At 46.3% G+C, this 19,048-nt stretch overlaps 1 protein-coding gene across 1 annotated transcript; it reads right to left on the bottom strand.

Moving 5' to 3' along the window:
- Positions 1–1,009: 1,009 nt before the first annotated feature.
- Positions 1,010–18,838, bottom strand: LOC133914821 (beta-glucosidase 6-like). Its single transcript, XM_062357823.1, has 11 exons — positions 18,577–18,838; positions 4,756–4,822; positions 2,897–2,955; positions 2,724–2,799; positions 2,492–2,563; positions 2,322–2,409; positions 2,055–2,230; positions 1,874–1,929; positions 1,692–1,794; positions 1,494–1,602; positions 1,010–1,415 (listed from the first exon to the last, which is right to left on the bottom strand). Exons 1-11 carry the CDS (start codon positions 18,739–18,741, stop codon positions 1,241–1,243), a joined length of 1,146 nt encoding a protein of 381 aa, XP_062213807.1. The 5' UTR covers positions 18,742–18,838; the 3' UTR covers positions 1,010–1,240.
- Between the last annotated feature and the right edge of the window lie 210 nt (positions 18,839–19,048).

The following is a 19,048-nucleotide window of genomic DNA, read 5'->3' as shown; positions in this document are numbered from 1 at the left end:
GAGCAGGACGGAGAAGGTCCTTGCGTGCCGCCTACGGCCCTGTGCTTCGCCCTGGCCACCCTACGCGCCGCTCTTGCTCGCCTGCGGCCCTGCGATCCACCCCGGCCACCCTACGCGTCGCTCCCACCCTCCTGTGGCCCTACGATCCGCCCCTACCATCCTGCACTTCGCCCCCGCCTCCTGCAGCCCTGCGTGGCTCCCCCGTCGCCTACGACCCTCCACTCTGCCCCCACTGCCTACTGCATTGCGTGCCGCCCGCTTCGGCAGCCATCCATAACTGGCCAGCTGCCTAGGCGCCCGCTTCGGCAACTGTCCATCTCCGACCAACCACCAAGGTGCCCGCTCCCACCACCGTGATGTTGTGTTAGTTTCAGCATGATTGAATATGTTGACCCAATTTGATTGCAGTACGCTGCCTTCGTAACATATTTTCCTTTTGATTTTCTCCTAAAATATTATTTGTTTGTTCTAACCTTCATCATTTGTTTTGCTTCTTTGAACAGGCCAGAAGAGCTGAACCACATCAAATGAATAGAAGGTAGACCGTATAGCTCACAGAACCTACATAAACAGCATCCCTATCACGAATCATCCATCGCAGATCAACGCACGGCACCAGCCTACCAGTAGTTGTGTGCTACCGGGACCTTCTGCTCTCTGATCATCGATCAATCCACTAGCCATCTGCCATCATAATGTGTATAGAAGCTCGTACATATAAAGCTTCAGACGATGTATCTCTAACGAGATCGAAATTAAATCAGCAAAGGGTACACCACGTAATGCCGTTGATGTCGTCCAGTTCCGCCCTGTAATTGGTGCGGGCTGATCGAAGACTGAAGTGTGATTGATCGGTCCCGTCATGTTCCCCCTACCTGATGAGCACGTGGGGAACACTGCATGTGTAACATGCAATCAACAGTTCATTAAGTTATCTTTCGTAGGTTGTGTATATCTTTATTATGCATAGGTTAAGAGAAAACTCTTATACAGTTATATCATCTCGATATAATAATAAAAGTTAATGAAGCTTTCCATTCCAAAAAAGTCATCTTTCGTAATCCGTAAACAAAGCGTATCTGAATCACAAGCTGACCACAAAAAGTTTCAACAAGTACAGTGAAGCTTGAAGCACTATGTTATATGCTCAGTCAGCACGGCAGTCGTGTATCGGTGTATGGTTTGAGATGGCCTGCAGAAAAGAAATGGCAATGCAGAACAAAGTATACGCATGTCGCCTTCAGCTGGAGCTGAGCAGGGTCTTGAACCACTGCACCGAGCTCTTGGGGTATCTCTTGAGGTTGTCCTTGTAGTCCACGAAGTAGAGCCCGAATCTCGAGGAGTATCCGGCCGCCCACTCCCAATTGTCCAGCAGCGACCACGCGAAGTACCCGTGCACATCGCACCCGTCCTCCCTGCGACAGCTTGCATCACTCTTGTTATGATCATGCAGCTCTGAAAGATGCAGAAGGAAAGCTAGTGATCTTCAGTACTTTATGGAGGCAGCGAGGTTGGTGAGGTAGTCGTTGTGGTACTTGATCCTCTTGCTGTCCTTGAGCGCGTCCTTGATGGAAGTGAAAGGGCTGTTGCTGTCATCCATCCCTGCACCAGTTCAGTATTCGGTAGGGCACTTTCAGGACTCTGAAGTAATCTAGAGAGATGATTGATCCAGGTTTTGTATGTGTTCTCACCGTTTTCAGTGATGTAAACCGGCGGGCTGTTGTATCTCTCCTTGACGTAGTTCATCAGGCTCCTCATCCCGCTGGGCACGATGTACAGCCATATCGAATTGGCCTGCATAACCACATCACGCTTCAGGAAAAAATTGAGACGGTGTTGCTATGTTAATGCAAGAATGTGGTGCCGAACTCACCCTATCTCCAATCGGTTTCCCGTTCTTGTCGAAGGCTGCAAAAATGGAAGGGGAAAAACAGCATCCATGTTATACCAGCTATACAATCAACAAGGTGTTAGAATTTCTGAACTGAAGAAGTCAGCTCATTACAATCAGACAATAAACTAGCATAGTTTATTGTCAGCTCATTACAATCAGCCCGAATTCCCTGATTTGCAATACAGATGGAGCAGCACAGAACAGCGCCCCGGTGCCTGAAGCCCGGCGTCATAGCCCTGAACGGCAACCGTGTGTGGCTCGTTGAGTGTGATCCAGTTCTTCACACGGTCTCCAAACGCCTTGAAGCATGTCTCGGCATAAGCCGCAAAATCGTCACTGAATTTTGAGCAGGGGAATGGTTACTTCTCATGCTATGAATGGTCAGTTAAGTATCGTGAAGAGTGTAGCTAGAGTAAGAGGAGCTCACACTATCTGCCTGTCAAGCCATCCCATGTACCTGTCTTCCAGGGCCTGGGGGAGGTCCCAGTGGTATAGCGTTACATATGGCTGAATTCCTGAAAGATTTCACATGTAAGCAGTTCAGGCCATTTATGTGGATTCAGTAGCACAGCTTTTGTTTGCACGGTCTCCTTTCACCTTTTGATAGCAGTGCATCAATCAGTTTGTTGTAGTGGTCGATGCCAGCCTGATTGACTTGGCCAGTGCCATCTGAAGCAATAAGAACAATTCAAGCTAAAATGAGTATGAGAAGGTGGTAACTGAAGATAACTGAAAGTATCCAAATAAAAGAAGTGACGTTTGTATCAGGCAGCAGTTGCAGTCTTGCCATAATGGACAGAGTTGCTAATTCCATTTCCAAATCACATACTTGGCAAAATTCTTGACCAGGCAATCGAAAACCGATACGCATCCATCCCCATGTCTGCCATGAGCTGTATATCCTTCTGAAAACAGACGTTTCAAAATGTCACAAAGACTGTATTATAGGATATAAAATCAGCTGCAAGCGTGCATCTGCGCTCTTTACAGCGAACTTCTGACCTCAAAACGGTGGTACTGATCGACTGCAACATCAGCATTGCTGAAGTCGGTGATCTTGCCTGCAAAATGGAAAAAATGCAAAACTTTTGTGTTACGGTTCTGACTAGCTGCAACCACAAATCCGGGAGACTCTTACGTTGAACATCAATGGAACAGCCGCTACTCTAGAGTCTGAACAGATGCCAACTAATATGACAGCCACACGCTGAGTCTAATTAATCCCAACCCACTGGTATAGGCCAGACAAATGGCCAAGCTAAAAGCATATGCGTTCTATCCATTCCTCCCAATCACCGGAGTACAGATCGTGTACTCATTGCAAAGGGTAGGTGGTGGTGCATATCACCTCGCACAAGCACAACTGCGGTCTTGTTTGCTTGCTCCACTATGTACCCAACTTTAGGAAAAGAAAGTGTGCATCAAACTTGAAACACTAAGGTCTGTTTGTCAAAGTTCTTTGAGTAGCTTTCTAATTAAAATCAGAGTAGCTCTGTTAAATAGTAGCTTTCAGTTTTTACTCACTGAGGGGAATTCGTGGGAGTGATTTTTTTAAAATGAACTTAAAAGCTGGGAGCTGAAAAAAACAGTTTCTGCTGATTCACTCCCCGCACATAATCACTTCCTTTATATATTTTATTTTAAAAAATTAATAAAAAATCACTTTCAATTATAAAATCACTTTCTTCAGAAAATCATTCCATAAATTTTTTTAATCAGATAGAGCTCTAGACTCTAACTGATGTACATGCAATGCCATGGTCGCAGGGCAACCACTGTCACGCCTGGTTGCCTGCAAAGACACAATCGCACGCAGCTACAAAGTGCTGTGGGCCAGTGATTGGACTAGCACATTATTCGACAGAGACGGATGTCCATTTTATGAGCCCCAATGGCATCTCGTAAACTGCCAAAGCTTGTACGCATGGTAAATGTAGCTGTTTCCCCTTAACTAGAGAAAATTTTTCTTGTGCTTATGAAGTTTTACCACAAACGACAGGGTTTAAGCGAATGCGAAAGAAGGACAAAAGCATGCAGAAAGGTCGAGAGGTGGAAAAGAACGCAAGCGTACAGGTTTGCGACATTATTCAAGTTTATGCCTCTGAAGTTTCCACATCCAGCGACTTGGATCAATGGGCCTAATTGCATCTAGGTAGCATCTAAATAAGATGATCTTATGGGTTGTCGTTGATCGTCAACATGCCAAGCTCCCATCTTTCCTTTGACTGTCATAAGTTACTGACATAAGCAGTCACTGGTGGGACAATAGTGCTTTATTTCTATTATATAAAACACAAGTTCATTCTGGTGTCATTTTCCCCTACTTTTCTCATATCTAGTAAAAACTCTAAAATTTAAATAATTTATCTACTTTTGCTATCCATCCTCGTCATCTAGACTCCTTGCCTTGTTATCGACTACGGATATAAGACATATTTTACTAATGAAAAGAAATGAAAAAAATATAAGGGAAATTCTCAGATAATCTTCTCCTCTTCATTTTTCGGTTCTCATCTAAAATCAAACTATAGTATCACTCCTGATATATTCGTTCAGCGGCGCTCCTATAGCGCACACAAATCTTCACATCTTTAATTTGTGCTTGATATTACCGTGTCCAATATTTATATTTTCGTTGTAACATTCACTCACTTAGCTAGTCTATCATTTATTGTTTCTTTTCCATTATCTAAAAAAACGTGTCACTGGTTCTAAGCGTGCAACTCTAGTTTTTTTCTCCCTAAATGGACTTTCTTTTCCGTAAAGATATCAGGCCCCTGAATATTAATCCTTACATCGATTTGTACGTACGAAGAACCATGCATGCGTTTGAGTAGCTAGAGGGAATTCAGCATACATACCGAAAGTGTGCGCAAACGTGTCCCAGATGGTCTGTCCTCTCCCATCCACCTTCACGGCTCCCTCGTACTGCACAAAAAAAAAACATTTTAGTCGGTCAGATTAGAGGAGAGGAGTTAATGGTGTCAGGCTCTCAGTAACTAGCAACAGCAGGCAGGACTCCGATCGGTGAAGGCCGGCTTGTTAATTTGGGCTGGCTTACGCTGTTCTTGCAGGCAGCCTTGCCTAGTTACCTCTATCCACAGCGCGGTGGGCGTCGGCACGGGAGCCTGCCGGGGCGCCCCTGCCTCTGCCTGGCCGCGCACGGCAGGCGGGGCAGGCCGCGCGGTTCAGCGCAAACGGACGCGGGCACGTGAACCCCCTCGAGATTTCGGTAGTTTTCCGCCGAGTTTTGCAGCACCGAACAGCGCGGCGTGGGCAGAGGTACAGCAGGACGCCCCACTGGCTTTCGGAGGTAGTAAAAAGCAGCGGCCCACCGGATGGGGTCAGATCGGGTATTGTGTTCGGAAGATCCCGGGTCAGGTGATTCAAATCGTGGTGGACTTAGATTTGAGATGGACGGAGCAGATTGCATGACATACTACACTGTTTATCACTGACTTCGTACTGTTGAAGTCAGAAGATTTTGATTCATTGTGTTTATATCTACTGCTTGATCAGGATGATGAATCTATCTTCCTTACTCTCCTATTATTTAATAAAAACTTTTAAAATTTAAATAATTTACTTATTTTTATCTACTCTCATCTTTCAACCTCTCCGAATATGTGACCTATTTTTTCTAATAAAAATAAATAAATAATAGGAGAGAAATTAGCAGATAAAACTATATTTAAAATCAAACTACGATATTATTCCCGACGTATTCGTTCGACAACACTCTTATAACGCATTCATATCTCTATATCTTATATTTATGATTAATATTATTATGCCTAATATTTATATTTTTATTGTAATTTATTTGTGCCGCAAGTGTGACGACATTGGCAGCCTAAAGTTATGCATACTTTACCTACCTGAACATGCCTGCATGCATACACAAGTATTTCGATTCTCTAAAAGCCTCATGCGTCGTACGCTGCGTGAATGTTGAAGCAGAGTTTTTTTTACCTAGATGTGGCATATGCTTGAGTTCTTGGATGGATATAGTGATGTTTTTAGCTCCTTGAGCAGTTTTGCCGTATACGTGCGTGTATAGTGAAAGTTATGTTTGAGGTCGATGAAAAGGCTATTGGATAGTGTTATAGTACTACAGGGACCAGAGGAAAGATCCGAAATGGCACTGTCCAAAGACAACCGGAATACAACTTTGTGGGAAGGGAAGGATAGGAAAGAAACACATTCCAGAAAGAAAAGAAAAGAAAAAGTACAATTTTGTATAATATACATGACCGTATTTATTGAAATGGACAACTATTTTCTGTATTTACGAATTTAGCACATGTATTCGGCGTACGGTGTTTCGAAAACGAATTTTCGGAGTACGGTGTACCGAAAAAGTCATTTTCGGCACACGGTGTGCCGAAAATGACCTGTATTCAGCACATCGTGTGCCGAATACAGGCAAAAGTATATTTCGGCACACGGTGTGCCGAATACCAACTGTATTCGACACACGGTGTGCCGAAATACACTTTTGCGTCACGTCGCGCTTTACTTTTTCTTTTCGCTTTTCCTTTTTACTTTTCCTTTTGCTTTTTGCTTTTTCAGTTGTCTTCCCGTATGGCATGTCTGGTGGCCGGCTTCGTTTGCATGCGGGCAGCGCTACTATAAATGGCAGCTGGCAGCGCAGCTGCCATTCTCTCCAAACGCAGCAGCTGCGAGCAGAGCAGAGCAGAGCACGACGACGAGCAGAGCAGCAGGTTAGCGCGAGCGCGAGCAGTCGAGCACGAGGAGCTACGGTGCAGCAGGACAGCCTTCCTTAGTAGTAAGTACGTAGATTATGTATGTATGTAATATTTAGTTGTGTAGATGTAATTAGAGGATTAGAGTATTTATTAAGTTCATAAAATATAGTAGGTATAATATTTGCATATTTTATAATGTCGTAACAGAATCAGCTAGTTATTTGGATCCTAGATTATGTATGTACTTATATTTAGATTAGAAAATATAATTATAGCATGTAGATATTAAGTTGCTAAAATAGAGTAGATGTAATATTTGCATACTGCATGATCTCGTAATAGACGGTACTATAGTGTAATAGTAATCGTAATATTTAGATTAGAAAATGTAATTAGAGTAAGTAGAGTATTTATTCCGTTCAAATACATTGGATAAATGATATTACGACCGGTGCATGGTGAAGCGGTGCCTACCATGGAAGGATCAGACCATAATGTGATGCATGATGAGGAGGGAGGGAATGTCGGGGAGGGCACTTCCGGTACGGATGGACCCGAAGTGGACCATGGTGAGGTAGATGCACGATGCATGGATGATGAAGCCGGTGGTAGTGGCGACGAAGAAGGTGCTGACAACGATGACCCGATGCCGGTAATCCAGTACTTTCATTGTGCTGGGCTGCTAAATTGTACCATCGTTGAGTATAACACCCTATCTAATTGGGGATACCAGAATAGCGACATCCAGGTAGGGCAACGGTTTCGGAACAGGGAAGAGGTCATCCACTTTATCAATAACTATGCTGTAATCACAAGAAGGGATCACAAGTGTGCCCGATCTAACCATACGGAGTATGAGGTCAGGTGTACCAAGCACCCGACTTGTCCTTACTTCGTACGAGCCTATAAGCCAAAGCACAAGAACTATTTTGTGCTGAGTAGACACACCCCACATACATGTAGCGAAGAGGCTATTAGGAATGTGAGCCACACAGTTGATGCGAGGTTCATAGCCCAACTACTCATCACCCTTGTTGGCACAAACATATGTTTGTCACCAAAATTCATTATGGAGGAGGTGCAGACTAAGACGGGTATGCTGATCAATTACCACACCGCGTGGCGAGCGAAGCAAAAGGCGTTGAAGATGTTGTTTGGAAGTTTCGAAGACTCGTACCACTACGCACCGAGGCTGCTGCAGAAGATTGCCATGACCAACCCCGGGACCCAGTGTGCCATGGCAGATGAGCCGATCAGGCTGGAGGATGGGTCATACAGCAACACTGACCAATACCTCATTAGGTTTTTCTGGTCCTTTGACCAATGCATCGAAGCTTTCAGACATTGCAAGCCGGTGGTATGTGTGGATGCCACATTTCTTAGCGGCAAGTACCATGGTAACCTAATGACAGCGATGGCAACGGATGCAAACAATCAGATCATTCCTCTCGCGTATGCATTGGTTGAGAGTGAGAACAATAATAGTTGGTTGTGGTTCCTCACCTTGGTGAGGACACGTGTCGTCGGCAATAGAGAACGAGTTTGCATCATCTCAGACCGCAATACGGGCCTCTTGCATGCGTTGGATGTGTTGCATGACAGCACAAACACCTCCATTGCTTGGCCTGATGTGGAGAGAAGGTGGTGCATACGACACTTAGATGCGAACCTTTACTCAAGGTACCACAACAAGGGTCTTGTGAAGAGGTTCAAAGGGTTATGTCTTCAGAACCAGCACGCGAAGTTCAACGAGATATGACGAGAGTTAAATGAGACCACTCGTAAGATGATGACAGAGAAGGAAGTACAGGAGGACCATCTGCGGACGTAAATGGTGGGGGGCCAAACCATCATTAGTCGTTCACGTGGTATGTTTAGATAGTGGATAGCGGGAAAGCCGGCGGAGCGTTGGACCCTATTCCATGATACTCACGGTTCCAGGTGAGAACATAGCATTTGAAAGATCGTATTTTCCTTTTGGTTAGGAAAATATCGTATCTAAAATTGTTGTCTCTTATAATAGGTATACCATCATGACAACGAACAAAGCTGAGGCGTTCAACAATGTCCTAAAGGGTGTACGCGGCCTCCCATTATGTGCCATAATTGAGCTCACATTCTATAGGATGGCTGACTACTTTCGAGACCGTGGTATAGCCGCAATGGAGTGCAGCACGCGGTTTGCACCTAAGGTGGAGGAAATCTTATCCAGAAGGAGGAGTAAGGCACACTTTCATCGGACTAGGATCTACGACCGGATCAACAATGAATTTGAGGTCATGTGTCGTCGTCGGTACACTTCAGGATACAGTGCGGGGGATACCGTGCAACAATGTCAAATTGGTCCTCACGAGGTGAAGTGCACATGTAATAAACCAAAACTGCACCATATCCCATGCTTCCATGTCTTGGCCACTTGCAGGGACATGGGCGGGAACGACGGATCACAATACGTATCACCCTATTTCACGATCGATGCACTGAGTAGCACATGGCTTCCAAAGATGTGCTCGTTCAACATCGGATCCAGATACAAAGAAATCGAGGGGCCTACGTGGGTACCTTATCCTAGGACCAGACGCACGGATCTTGGAAGGCCTAGAGCCACGAGGCTTGAAGGTGACATGGATGCAGGAGATGCTGTTGATGGACTACGTAGGTGCAAAATATGCAAGCAATCCGGCCATGACAGGAGGACTTTTCCGACCCGGCGGTAACATATTAGGCTACGATCGAACTGGATTGTATTAGCTTTGGTGCCAATGAGTTTGTTATATGAAGTTTGCTGGAAACATGGATTGTATTATAATTTTTTATGAACGTATTAGGTGTTGTACCTATTTTATAATAGCTGTTGTCTTACTTTGTTTTGTAATTGAACCATGAGGCTTGAAATCATTGGCACGGCTCATGTTCACCTTCCCGAGCTTCTTCAACTACGATATGATGAGAACCACAGGGGAATGATGATTTTCGCAGGGCAACAGGTACATCGATAGTACGTGAATTTCAATTGCTCTAATACCTTGGTACTTACTCTATAAATGTATCTCATACCTTTGCAGTTGCTCCCATTGCGTGCCAGAAGTGTGCGCAAGCTTAAGGAGTTAGACCCTCGATTCCACGAGCCCCTCGCACAAGCCGGACTACTACCGTTCGCAATTATTATGGCAGGAGCTCCCATAGAAGGTGGTGGCAGGACTCCACTGCCACCGATCGAGGTCTCACTGTTCACAGGCCTCGTCAACCGCTGGCGTCTTGAGACGCACACGTTCCACTTTCCTTGCGGAGAGATGACCGTTACTTTACGGGACGTTGCCATGCTGACCAGGCTCCCGATAAGGGGCACCCCGTTAGTACTTCCACGACCAGTAAAGGAGCAGTGGAAGAGTTATATTCACGGCAGATAATTATTTGTTACATAAAGTATTTCATACGTTGCAGTGTTGTTCGTGGTTCATTGATTATCTGCATCTTGTAGGTTTAACATGCAATATGACATGAAGGACGTAGGGCTCTCCATGTCATGGATTCATAGGCTACCACAGTTCAGCCTTTGCCCACCGGATGCGGACGAGGCAACAATTATACAGCATTACGAGGTGTACTTGCACATCTTGCTTGGAGGCATTATGTTTTGCAACACGGCAGGCGATTATGTACTTCCGCATATTGTATGGTTAGCGCGTCAGCTCACGTCACGTCCGTACGAGCCGACACATTACAGTTGGGGATCTGCTGTGTTGGCCGCTACATACAAAGGATTGTGTGCCGCTACCCAACGGTCAACGAAGATGGGATCTATTTCTGGCTGCCTACACCTTCTACAGCTCTGGAGCTGGGATTATCTCCCGGTGTGTCGACCGTGGGTGAGCAAGACCTACTATCCAGTTTCCATCTCCGATGGCGTGGCCGACGACCTGAGGCCAACGATGGGTTATCGATGGCTTCATGCTAGGCTGCGATGGAGTCACCACCAAGACCATGGAAACTACGCCCGGGTGATCAGTGACCTTGACGTCCTCAACGCCGAATGTGTGGAGTGGGATCCATGGCGTAGGGAACGAGTGGCCGAAATTGCGACTAGCGGCCTCATCGCATCATCTTGTTTCCGTGACTCCGACCTATGGATGACTAGATGTTTTTTGCTTTATATGAACAATGTAGAAAGGTATTCTCCTGACCGTGTGCGGAGTCAGTTTGGTCATAGTCAGTTGGTGCCAGTACCTCCCCCACAAGACGCTGATCGGGCGCACGAGTAAGTGTGTTACTGTATGTACCATTCTTATGTTACGAAATTTTAACTATTTATGTCACATACAGGAGGAGTGCCCAAGGAAACGCAGGCACACACGATTGGTCGGAGATTAATGCAGAACACATAACCCGGTGGATGGAGTCTGGCCCAGTGGATGTCGTCGTTCCTGCGGGACAGTACGACGATAGCACGTACTGGGAGTACCTTGCGTGGTATCAATCGCGAACGCGTCCCACCTTACTCAGCGGCAACGTACCGCCAGCCCCTAGACCCTTCCCCGAAGATCATGCCCGGCTTCTTCATGTGGTGGTAAGTGATGTTGTACTTATAACGATTTTCATTAGTTTCTCATTCGTATTACTGACATAACCCTCAACAACAACAGACCGAAGCGGGGTACGAAATGCATAGGCATGCGGAGCATGAATGTGGGGAAGCGAGTGGGTCAGCCACGCGAAGGGATTGGCACCCTCTCCGGGACTACATGAGGACGAGAGGGTCTCGCCTTTTGTCTGTGATACGTGGACTAGATTGTTGCGCCCCGCGTTCTAGGGGCTACGACGTACCCGCCATGGACCCGTCCTGTGCCTCCCACAGCAGACGCTCATCTAGTGCTCATGAGGCACATTCACGGGAGGCCCCTTCGTCTGCGGCCCATCATGGGACACGTTCTTGTGCTGGAGCCGAGGAGGTGACTGAGGCTCCTGCTCCCGAAGAGTGCACACTGGGTTCCCAGCCCCCTCCGTTCACACAACCTACTTAGGTTACGCAAACAACTCCACCAGGATTATCAATTCACCACGAGGACGTCATTGACTGCACACAGCAGACGCCCACCTGGAGTGGCACTCTAGATTTTGACTGGGCTGCTGCATTGCAAGCGAGCAGCTTCACCGAGCTACTGAGCGGCCAATACCCCCAATATCCCGATGCACCAGGGGGTTCACACTGGTACCAGGAAGTTGAGACTTCATTATTTCGGACTCCAACTGAGCATCGGGATATTGGGGGTATTGGCCGCTCAGTAGCTCGGTGAAGTTGCTCGCTTGCAATGCAGCAACCCAGTCAAAATCTTGAGTGCCACTCCAGGTGGGCGTCTGCTGTGTGCAGTCAATGACGTCCTCGTGATGAGTAGATAATCCTGGTGGAGTTGTCTGCGTAGCCTGAGTAGGTTGTGTGAACGGAGGGGGCTGGGAACCCAGTGTGCACTCCTCGGGAGCAGGAGCCTCGGTCACCTCCTCGGCTCCAACACAATAACGTGTCCCATGATGGGCCGCAGACGAAGGGGCCTCCCATGAATGTGCTTCATGAGCACTGGATGAGCGCCTGTTGTGGGAGTCACGGGACGAGTCCATGGCGGGTACGTCGTAGCCCCTAGAACGCGGGGTGCAACCACCTAGTCCACCTATCGCGGACAAAAGGCGAGACCCTCTCGTCCTCATGTAGTCTCGGAGAGAGTGCCGATCCCTTCGCGTGGCTGACCCACTCGCTTTCCCACATTCATGCTCCGCATGCCTATGCATTTCGTACCCCGCTTCGGTCTGTTGTTGTTGAGGGTTATGTCAGTAATACGGATGAGAAACTAATGAAAATCGTTATAAGTACAACATCACTTACCACCACATGAAGAAGCCGGGCACGATCTTCGGGGAAGGGTCTAGGGGCTGGCGGTACGCTGCCGCTGAGTAAGGTGGGACGCGTTCGTGATTGATACCACGCAAGGTACTCCCAGTACGTGCTATCGTCGTACTGTCCCGCAGGAACGACGACATCCACTGGGCCAGACTCCATCCACCGGGTTATGTGTTCTGCATTAATCTCCGACCAGTCGTGTGTGCCTGCGTTTCCTTGGGCACTCCTCCTGTATGTGACATAAATAGTTAAAATTTCGTAACATAAGAATGGTACATACAGTAACACACTTACTCGTGCGCCCGATCAGCGTCTTGTGGGGGAGGTACTGGCACCAACTGACTATGACCAAACTGACTCTGCACACGGTCAGGAGAATACCTTTCTACATTGTTCATATAAAGCAAAAAACATCTAGTCATCCATAGGTCGGAGTCACGGAAACAAGATGATGCGATGAGGCCGCTAGTCGCAATTTCGGCCACTCGTTCCCTACGCCATGGATCCCACTCCACAAGTTCGGCATTGAGGACGTCAAGGTTACTGATCACCCGGGCGTAGTTTCCATGGTCTTGGTGGTGACTCCATCGCAGCCTGGCATGAAGCCATCGATAACCCATCGTTGGCCTCATGTTGTCGGCCACGCCATCGGAGATGGGAACTGGATAGTAGGTCTTGCTCACCCACAGTTGACACACCAGGAGATAATCCCAGCTCCAAAGCTGTAGAAGGAGTAGGCAGCCAGAAATAGATCCCATCTTCGTTGATCGTTGGGTAGCGGCACACAATCCTTTGTATGTAGCGGCCAACACAGCAGATCCCCAACTGTAATGTGTCGGCTCGTACGGACGTGACGTGAGCTGACGCGCTAACCATACAATATGCGGAAGTACATAATCGCCTGCCGTGTTGCAAAACATAATGCCTCCAAGCAAGATGTACAAGTACACCTCGTAATACTACATAACTGTTGCCTCGTCCGCGTCCGGTGGGCAAGGGCTGAACTGTGATAGCCCATGAATCCATGACTTGGAGAGCCATACGTCCTTCATGTCATATTGCACGTTAAACTTACAAGATGCAGAGAATCAATGAACCACGAACAACACTGCAACATATGAAATGCTTTATGTAACAAATAATTACCTGCCGTGAATATAACTCTTCCACTGCTCCTTTGCTTGTCGTGGAAGTACTAATGGGGTGCCCCTTATCGGGAGCCTGGTCAACATGGCAACGTCCCGTAAAGTAACGGTCATCTCTCCGCAAGGAAAGTGGACTGTGTGTGTCTCAGGATGCCAGCGATCGGCGAGGCCTGTGAACAGTGAGACCTTGATCGGCGGCAGTGGAGTCCTGCCACCACCCTCCATGGGAGCTCCTGCCATCATAAGTGCGAACGGTAGTAGTCCGGCCTATGCGAGGGGCTCGTGGAATCGAGGGTCTAACTCCTTAAGCTTGCACACACTCCTGGAACGCAACGGGAGCAACTGCAAAGGTATGCAATACATTTATAGAGTAAGTACCAAGGTATTAGAGCAATTGAAATTTACGTACTATCGATGTACCTGTTGCTCTGCGAAAATTATCCTTCCCCTGTGGTTCTCGTCATACCGTAGTTGAAGAAGTTTGGAAAAGTGAACGCGAGCCATGCCAATGATTTCAAGCCTCATGGTTCAATTACCAAACAAAGTAAGACAACAGCTATTATAAAATAGGTACAATACCTAATACGCTCATAACAAATTACAATACAATCCATGTTTCTAGCAAACTTCATATAACAAACTCACTGGCACCAAAGCTAATACAATCCAGTTCGATCGTAGCCTAATAGTTTACCGCCGGGTCGAATAAGTCCTCCTGTCATAGCCAGATTGCTTGCATATTTTGCACCTACGTAGTCCATCAACAGCATCTGCTGCATCCATGTCACCTTCAAGCCTCGTGGCTCTAGGCCTTCCAGGATCCGTGCGTCTGGCCCTAGGATAAGGTACCCACTTAGGCCCCTCGATTTCTTTGTAGCTGGATCCGATGTTGAACGAGCGCATCTTTGGAAGCCATGTGCTACTCAGTGCATCGATCGTGAAATAGGGTGATACGTATTGTGATCCGTCGTTCCCGCCCATGTCCCTGCAAGTGGCCAAGACATGGAAGCATGGGATATGGTGCAGTTTTGGCTTATTGCATGTGCACTTCACCTCGTGAGGACCAATTTGATATTGTTGCACGGTATCTCCCGCACTGTATCCTGAAGTGTACCGACGACGACACATGACCTTAAATTCATTGTTGATCCGGTCGTAGATCCTAGTCCGATGAAAGTGTGCCTTACTCCTCTTTCTGGATAAGATTTCCTCCACCTTAGGTGCAAACCGCGTGCTGCACTCCATTGCAGCTATACCACAGCCTCAAAAGTAGTCAGCCATCCTATAGAATATGAGCTCAATTATGGCACACAATGGGAGGCCGCGTACACCCTTTAGGACATTGTTGAACACCTCAGTTATGTTCGTTGTCATGATCGTATACATATTATAAGAGACAACAATTTTAGATACGATATTTTCGTAACCAAAAGAAAAATACGATCTTTCAAACGCTATGTTCTCACCTGGAACCGTGAGTATCGTGGAATAGGATCCAACGCTCCGCTGGCTTTCCCGTTATCCACTGGCTAAATATACCACGTGAACGAATAATGATGGTTTAGCCCCCCACCATTTGCATCCGCAGATGGTCCTCTTGTGCTTCCTGCTCTGTCATCATCTTACGAGTGGTCTCATTTAACTCTCGTCATATCTCGTTGAACTTCACCTGCTGATTCTGAAGACATAACCCTTTGAACCTCTTCATAAGACCCTTGTTGTGGTATCTTGAGTAAAGGTTCGCACCTAAGTGTCGCATGCACCACCTTTTCTCCACATCAGGCCAAGCAATGGAGGGGTTTGTGCTGTCATGCAACACATCCAACGCATGCAAGGGGCCCTTATTGCGGTCTGAGATGATGCAGACTCGTTCCCTATTGCCGACGACACGTGTCCTCACCAAGGTGAGGAACCACAACCAACTATTATTGTTCTCATTCTCAACCAATGCATACGCGAGAGGAATGATCTGATTGTTTGCATCCGTCGCCATCGCTGTCATTTGGTTGCCATGGTACTTGCCGCTAAGAAATGTGGCATCCACACATACCACCGGCTTGCAATGTCTGAAAGCTTTGATGCATAGGCCAAAGGACCAGAAAAACCTAATGAGGTATCGGTCAGTGTTGTTGTATGACCCATCCTCCAGCCTGATCGGCTCATCCGCCATGGCCCACTGGGTCCCGGGGTTGGTCATGGCAATCTTTTGCAGCAGCCTCGGTGCGTAGTGGTACGAGTCTTCGAAACTTCCAAACAACATCTTCAACGCCTTCTGCTTCGCTCGCCAGGCGGTGTGGTAATTGATCAGCATACCCGTCTTAGTCTGCATCTCCTCCATAATGAATTTTGGTGACAAACATATGTTTGTGCCAACAAGGGTGATGAGTAGTTGGGCTATGAACCTCGCATCAACTGTGTGGCTCACATTCCTAACAACCTCTTCGCTGCATATATGTGGGGTGTGTCTACTCAGCACAAAATAGTTCTCGTTCTTTGGCTTATGGGCTCGTACGAAGTAAGGATAAGTCGGGTGCTTGGTACACCTGACCTCATACTCCGTATGGTTAGATCGGGCACACTTGTGATTCCTTCTTGTGATTACAGCATAGTTGCTGATAAAGTGGATGACCTCTTCCCTGTTCCGAAACCATTGCCCTACCTGGATGTCACTATTCTGGTATCCCCAATTAGATAGGGTGTTATACTCAACGATGGTACAATTTAGCAGCCCAGCACCATGAAAGTACTGGATCGTCGGCACCGAGTCATCGTTGTCAGCACCTTCTTTGTCGCCACTACCACCGGCTTCATCATCCATGCATCGTGCATCTACCTCACCATGGTCCATTTCGGGTCCATCCGTACCGGAAGTGCCCTTCCCGACATTCCCTCCCGCCTCATCATGCATCACATTATGGTCTGATCCTTCCACGGTAGGCACCGCTTCACTATACACCGATCATGATACTATGTTTACGTACACTCCTATTTCAAAGTTCTCCTCTAATGCCTTACGTGAGTACAAGGCCCATGCGTTGTTTCTTATCAAATCGAACAACGTATGGACAATGAGCGAGCTGTTTGGTACAGGCCGTGGCCTGACACCCTCTACGACAACATTGTAGGACTGCTGGCTTAGACGCAAAAAGCTCATAACATGTGTTTGTAAGCCTTCTAGATCATTTGGTAGCTCAACCGTACTCTCTACGTGCTGGCAGTTCTGAATGGACTCGAGTCTCCCATGCAAAACAGCGGGACGTTCTCCATAATAAATATGGATAGTCATAGCGTCTCTGCTAAACAAACGTAAATGGCCAAATAACTAATTAGATATATGTTACATACTTACTCTATTTTAGCCAATGTATTAGCACGGAATAAATACTCTATTGTATGATCTCGCAACAGAAGCAACTATAGTGTAATATACTGTATTTTACCAACTTAATATCATTTATCAAATGTATTCGAACAGAATAAATACTATAGTTGCTCTAATTACATTTTCTAATCTAAGTATTACGATTAATATTACACTATAGTTGCTTCTGTTACGAGATCATACAATATGCAAATATTATACCTACTCTATTTTACCAACTTAATATCATTTATCCAATGTATTCGAACGGAATAAATACTCTACTTACTCTAATTATATTTTCTAATCTAAATATTACGATTACTATTACACTATAGTACCGTCTATTACGAGATCATATAATATGCAAATATTACACCTACTCTATTTTAGCAACTTAATATCTACATGCTATAATTATATTTTCTAATCTAAATATAAGTACATACATAATCTAAGATCCAAATAACTAGCTGATTCTATTACGGCATCATCAAATATGCAAATATTATACCTACTATATTTTATCAATTTAATAAATACTCTAATCCTCTAATCCTCTAATTACAGCTACACAACTAAATATTAAATACATACATAATCTACGTACTTACTACTAAGGAATGCTGTCATGCTGCACCGCAGCTACTCGTGCTCGACTGCTCGCGCTCGCGCTAACCTGCTGCTCTGCTCGCCGTCGTGCTCTGCTCTGCTCGCAGCTGCTGTGTTTGGAGAGAATGGCAGTTGCGCTGCCATTTATAGCAGCGCTGCCCGCATGCAAATGAAGCCGGCCACCAGACATGCCATGCTGGAAGACAATTGAAAAGGCGAAAAGCAAAAGGAAAAGTGAAAAGAAAAAGAAAAAGTAAAGCGCGACGCGACGCGACGCGATGCAAAAGCGTATTTCGGTACACCGTGTGCCAAATACAGTTGGTATTCGGCACACCGTGTGCCGAAATACGCTTTTGCCTGTATTCGACACACGGTGTGCTGAAAATGACTTTTTCGGTACACCGTACTCCGAAAATTCATTTTCGGAACACCGTGCGCCGAATACATATGCTAAATTCGTAAATGCAGAAAACAGTTATCTATTTCAGTAAATACGGCCACGTATATTATATAAAATCGTATTTTTGCCCGGCCTTTTGTCACTCCTTTCCAGTCTCCAGGACCCAGGCCTTCTTCATCCTCCTTCGATTGTCCTATTGGAGTAAACTTCAGTTTATCTCCCCTTAATCTTTCTAGCAGCAATTGATTGGTATCACTAACTTTTTAGTTAATATAACACAAAGTTTCTAGTGTGTGTTAAAGCACAGCTAAAGAGCAAAACAATTGGATCGACATGTGTACTGTAAGAGCAAAGAACGCCTTAGAAAAATACAAAGATAAGACTGCGTAATCGAAGAATTCAGGATCACTCCAAAAATAAAAAACTAAGCACAGGATTGTAAATTTGTAACCGACTCCCAGCGCGGCAGACCGGCAGTGCTATGGAGAAGTACGAATCGCCATTACCAACCTAGACAGAGATACGAGCTAGGAAGACGAGAGAGATGGCGAAAGAAACAACCAACCTGGTAAGCGGCGGAGGCGGTGCCGAACACGAATCCCTTGGGGAAGCTCCCCCGCGTGAGCACTCCCCCTTGCGCGATGCATCCTTGCAGCGCCACTCCAATGAGAAGAAGCAGCCGCAATAGCATGCTGCATCGCCCACTCCTCTTTATCCCATTCCTCCCCATGAGCACGAGAGAGAGAGAGAGAGGTGGGCTCCAAAGGACAAAGAAAAGAAGAACTGCCCAGTGGATGTGTGGAGTGCGGTGCCAAACTGCCAATGCGTAGGTGGTATATATTTATAGAAAAAGCAATGGATCCATGTCCCCCCCACCCCCACAAACTAACCAAGGGCGAAGCTAAGTAGAGGTACTGATGCATTGGTGCCAAGGTAAATCAAAAGTTTAGTAGTAATTATCTTATTTTGATCATATATGCATTAGGCAAATCGAGCTTTAAGATTAATATTTACTTTGAATTGTGTATTTGGCACCA

This window comes from Phragmites australis, chromosome 4 (assembly GCF_958298935.1).
Source record: "Phragmites australis chromosome 4, lpPhrAust1.1, whole genome shotgun sequence".
NCBI lineage: Eukaryota > Viridiplantae > Streptophyta > Magnoliopsida > Poales > Poaceae > Phragmites > Phragmites australis.
The sequence above is the reverse complement of the archived record's forward strand: the minus strand, read 5'-3'. Positions and strand labels throughout refer to the sequence as shown.

Bases quoted from the DNA above. Each gene is read 5' to 3' on its own strand.
- LOC133914821 (XM_062357823.1), bottom strand. From the start codon at position 18,741: ATGGGGAGGAATGGGATAAAGAGGAGTGGGCGATGCAGCATGCTATTG. The intron at 2,956-4,755 runs GTATGTATGCTG...TCCATTTTGCAG, and splicing joins CACGTTTGCGCACACTTTCG to GCAAGATCACCGACTTCAGC. The intron at 2,800-2,896 runs GTCAGAAGTTCG...GTCTGTTTTCAG, and splicing joins ATCAGTACCACCGTTTTGAG to AAGGATATACAGCTCATGGC.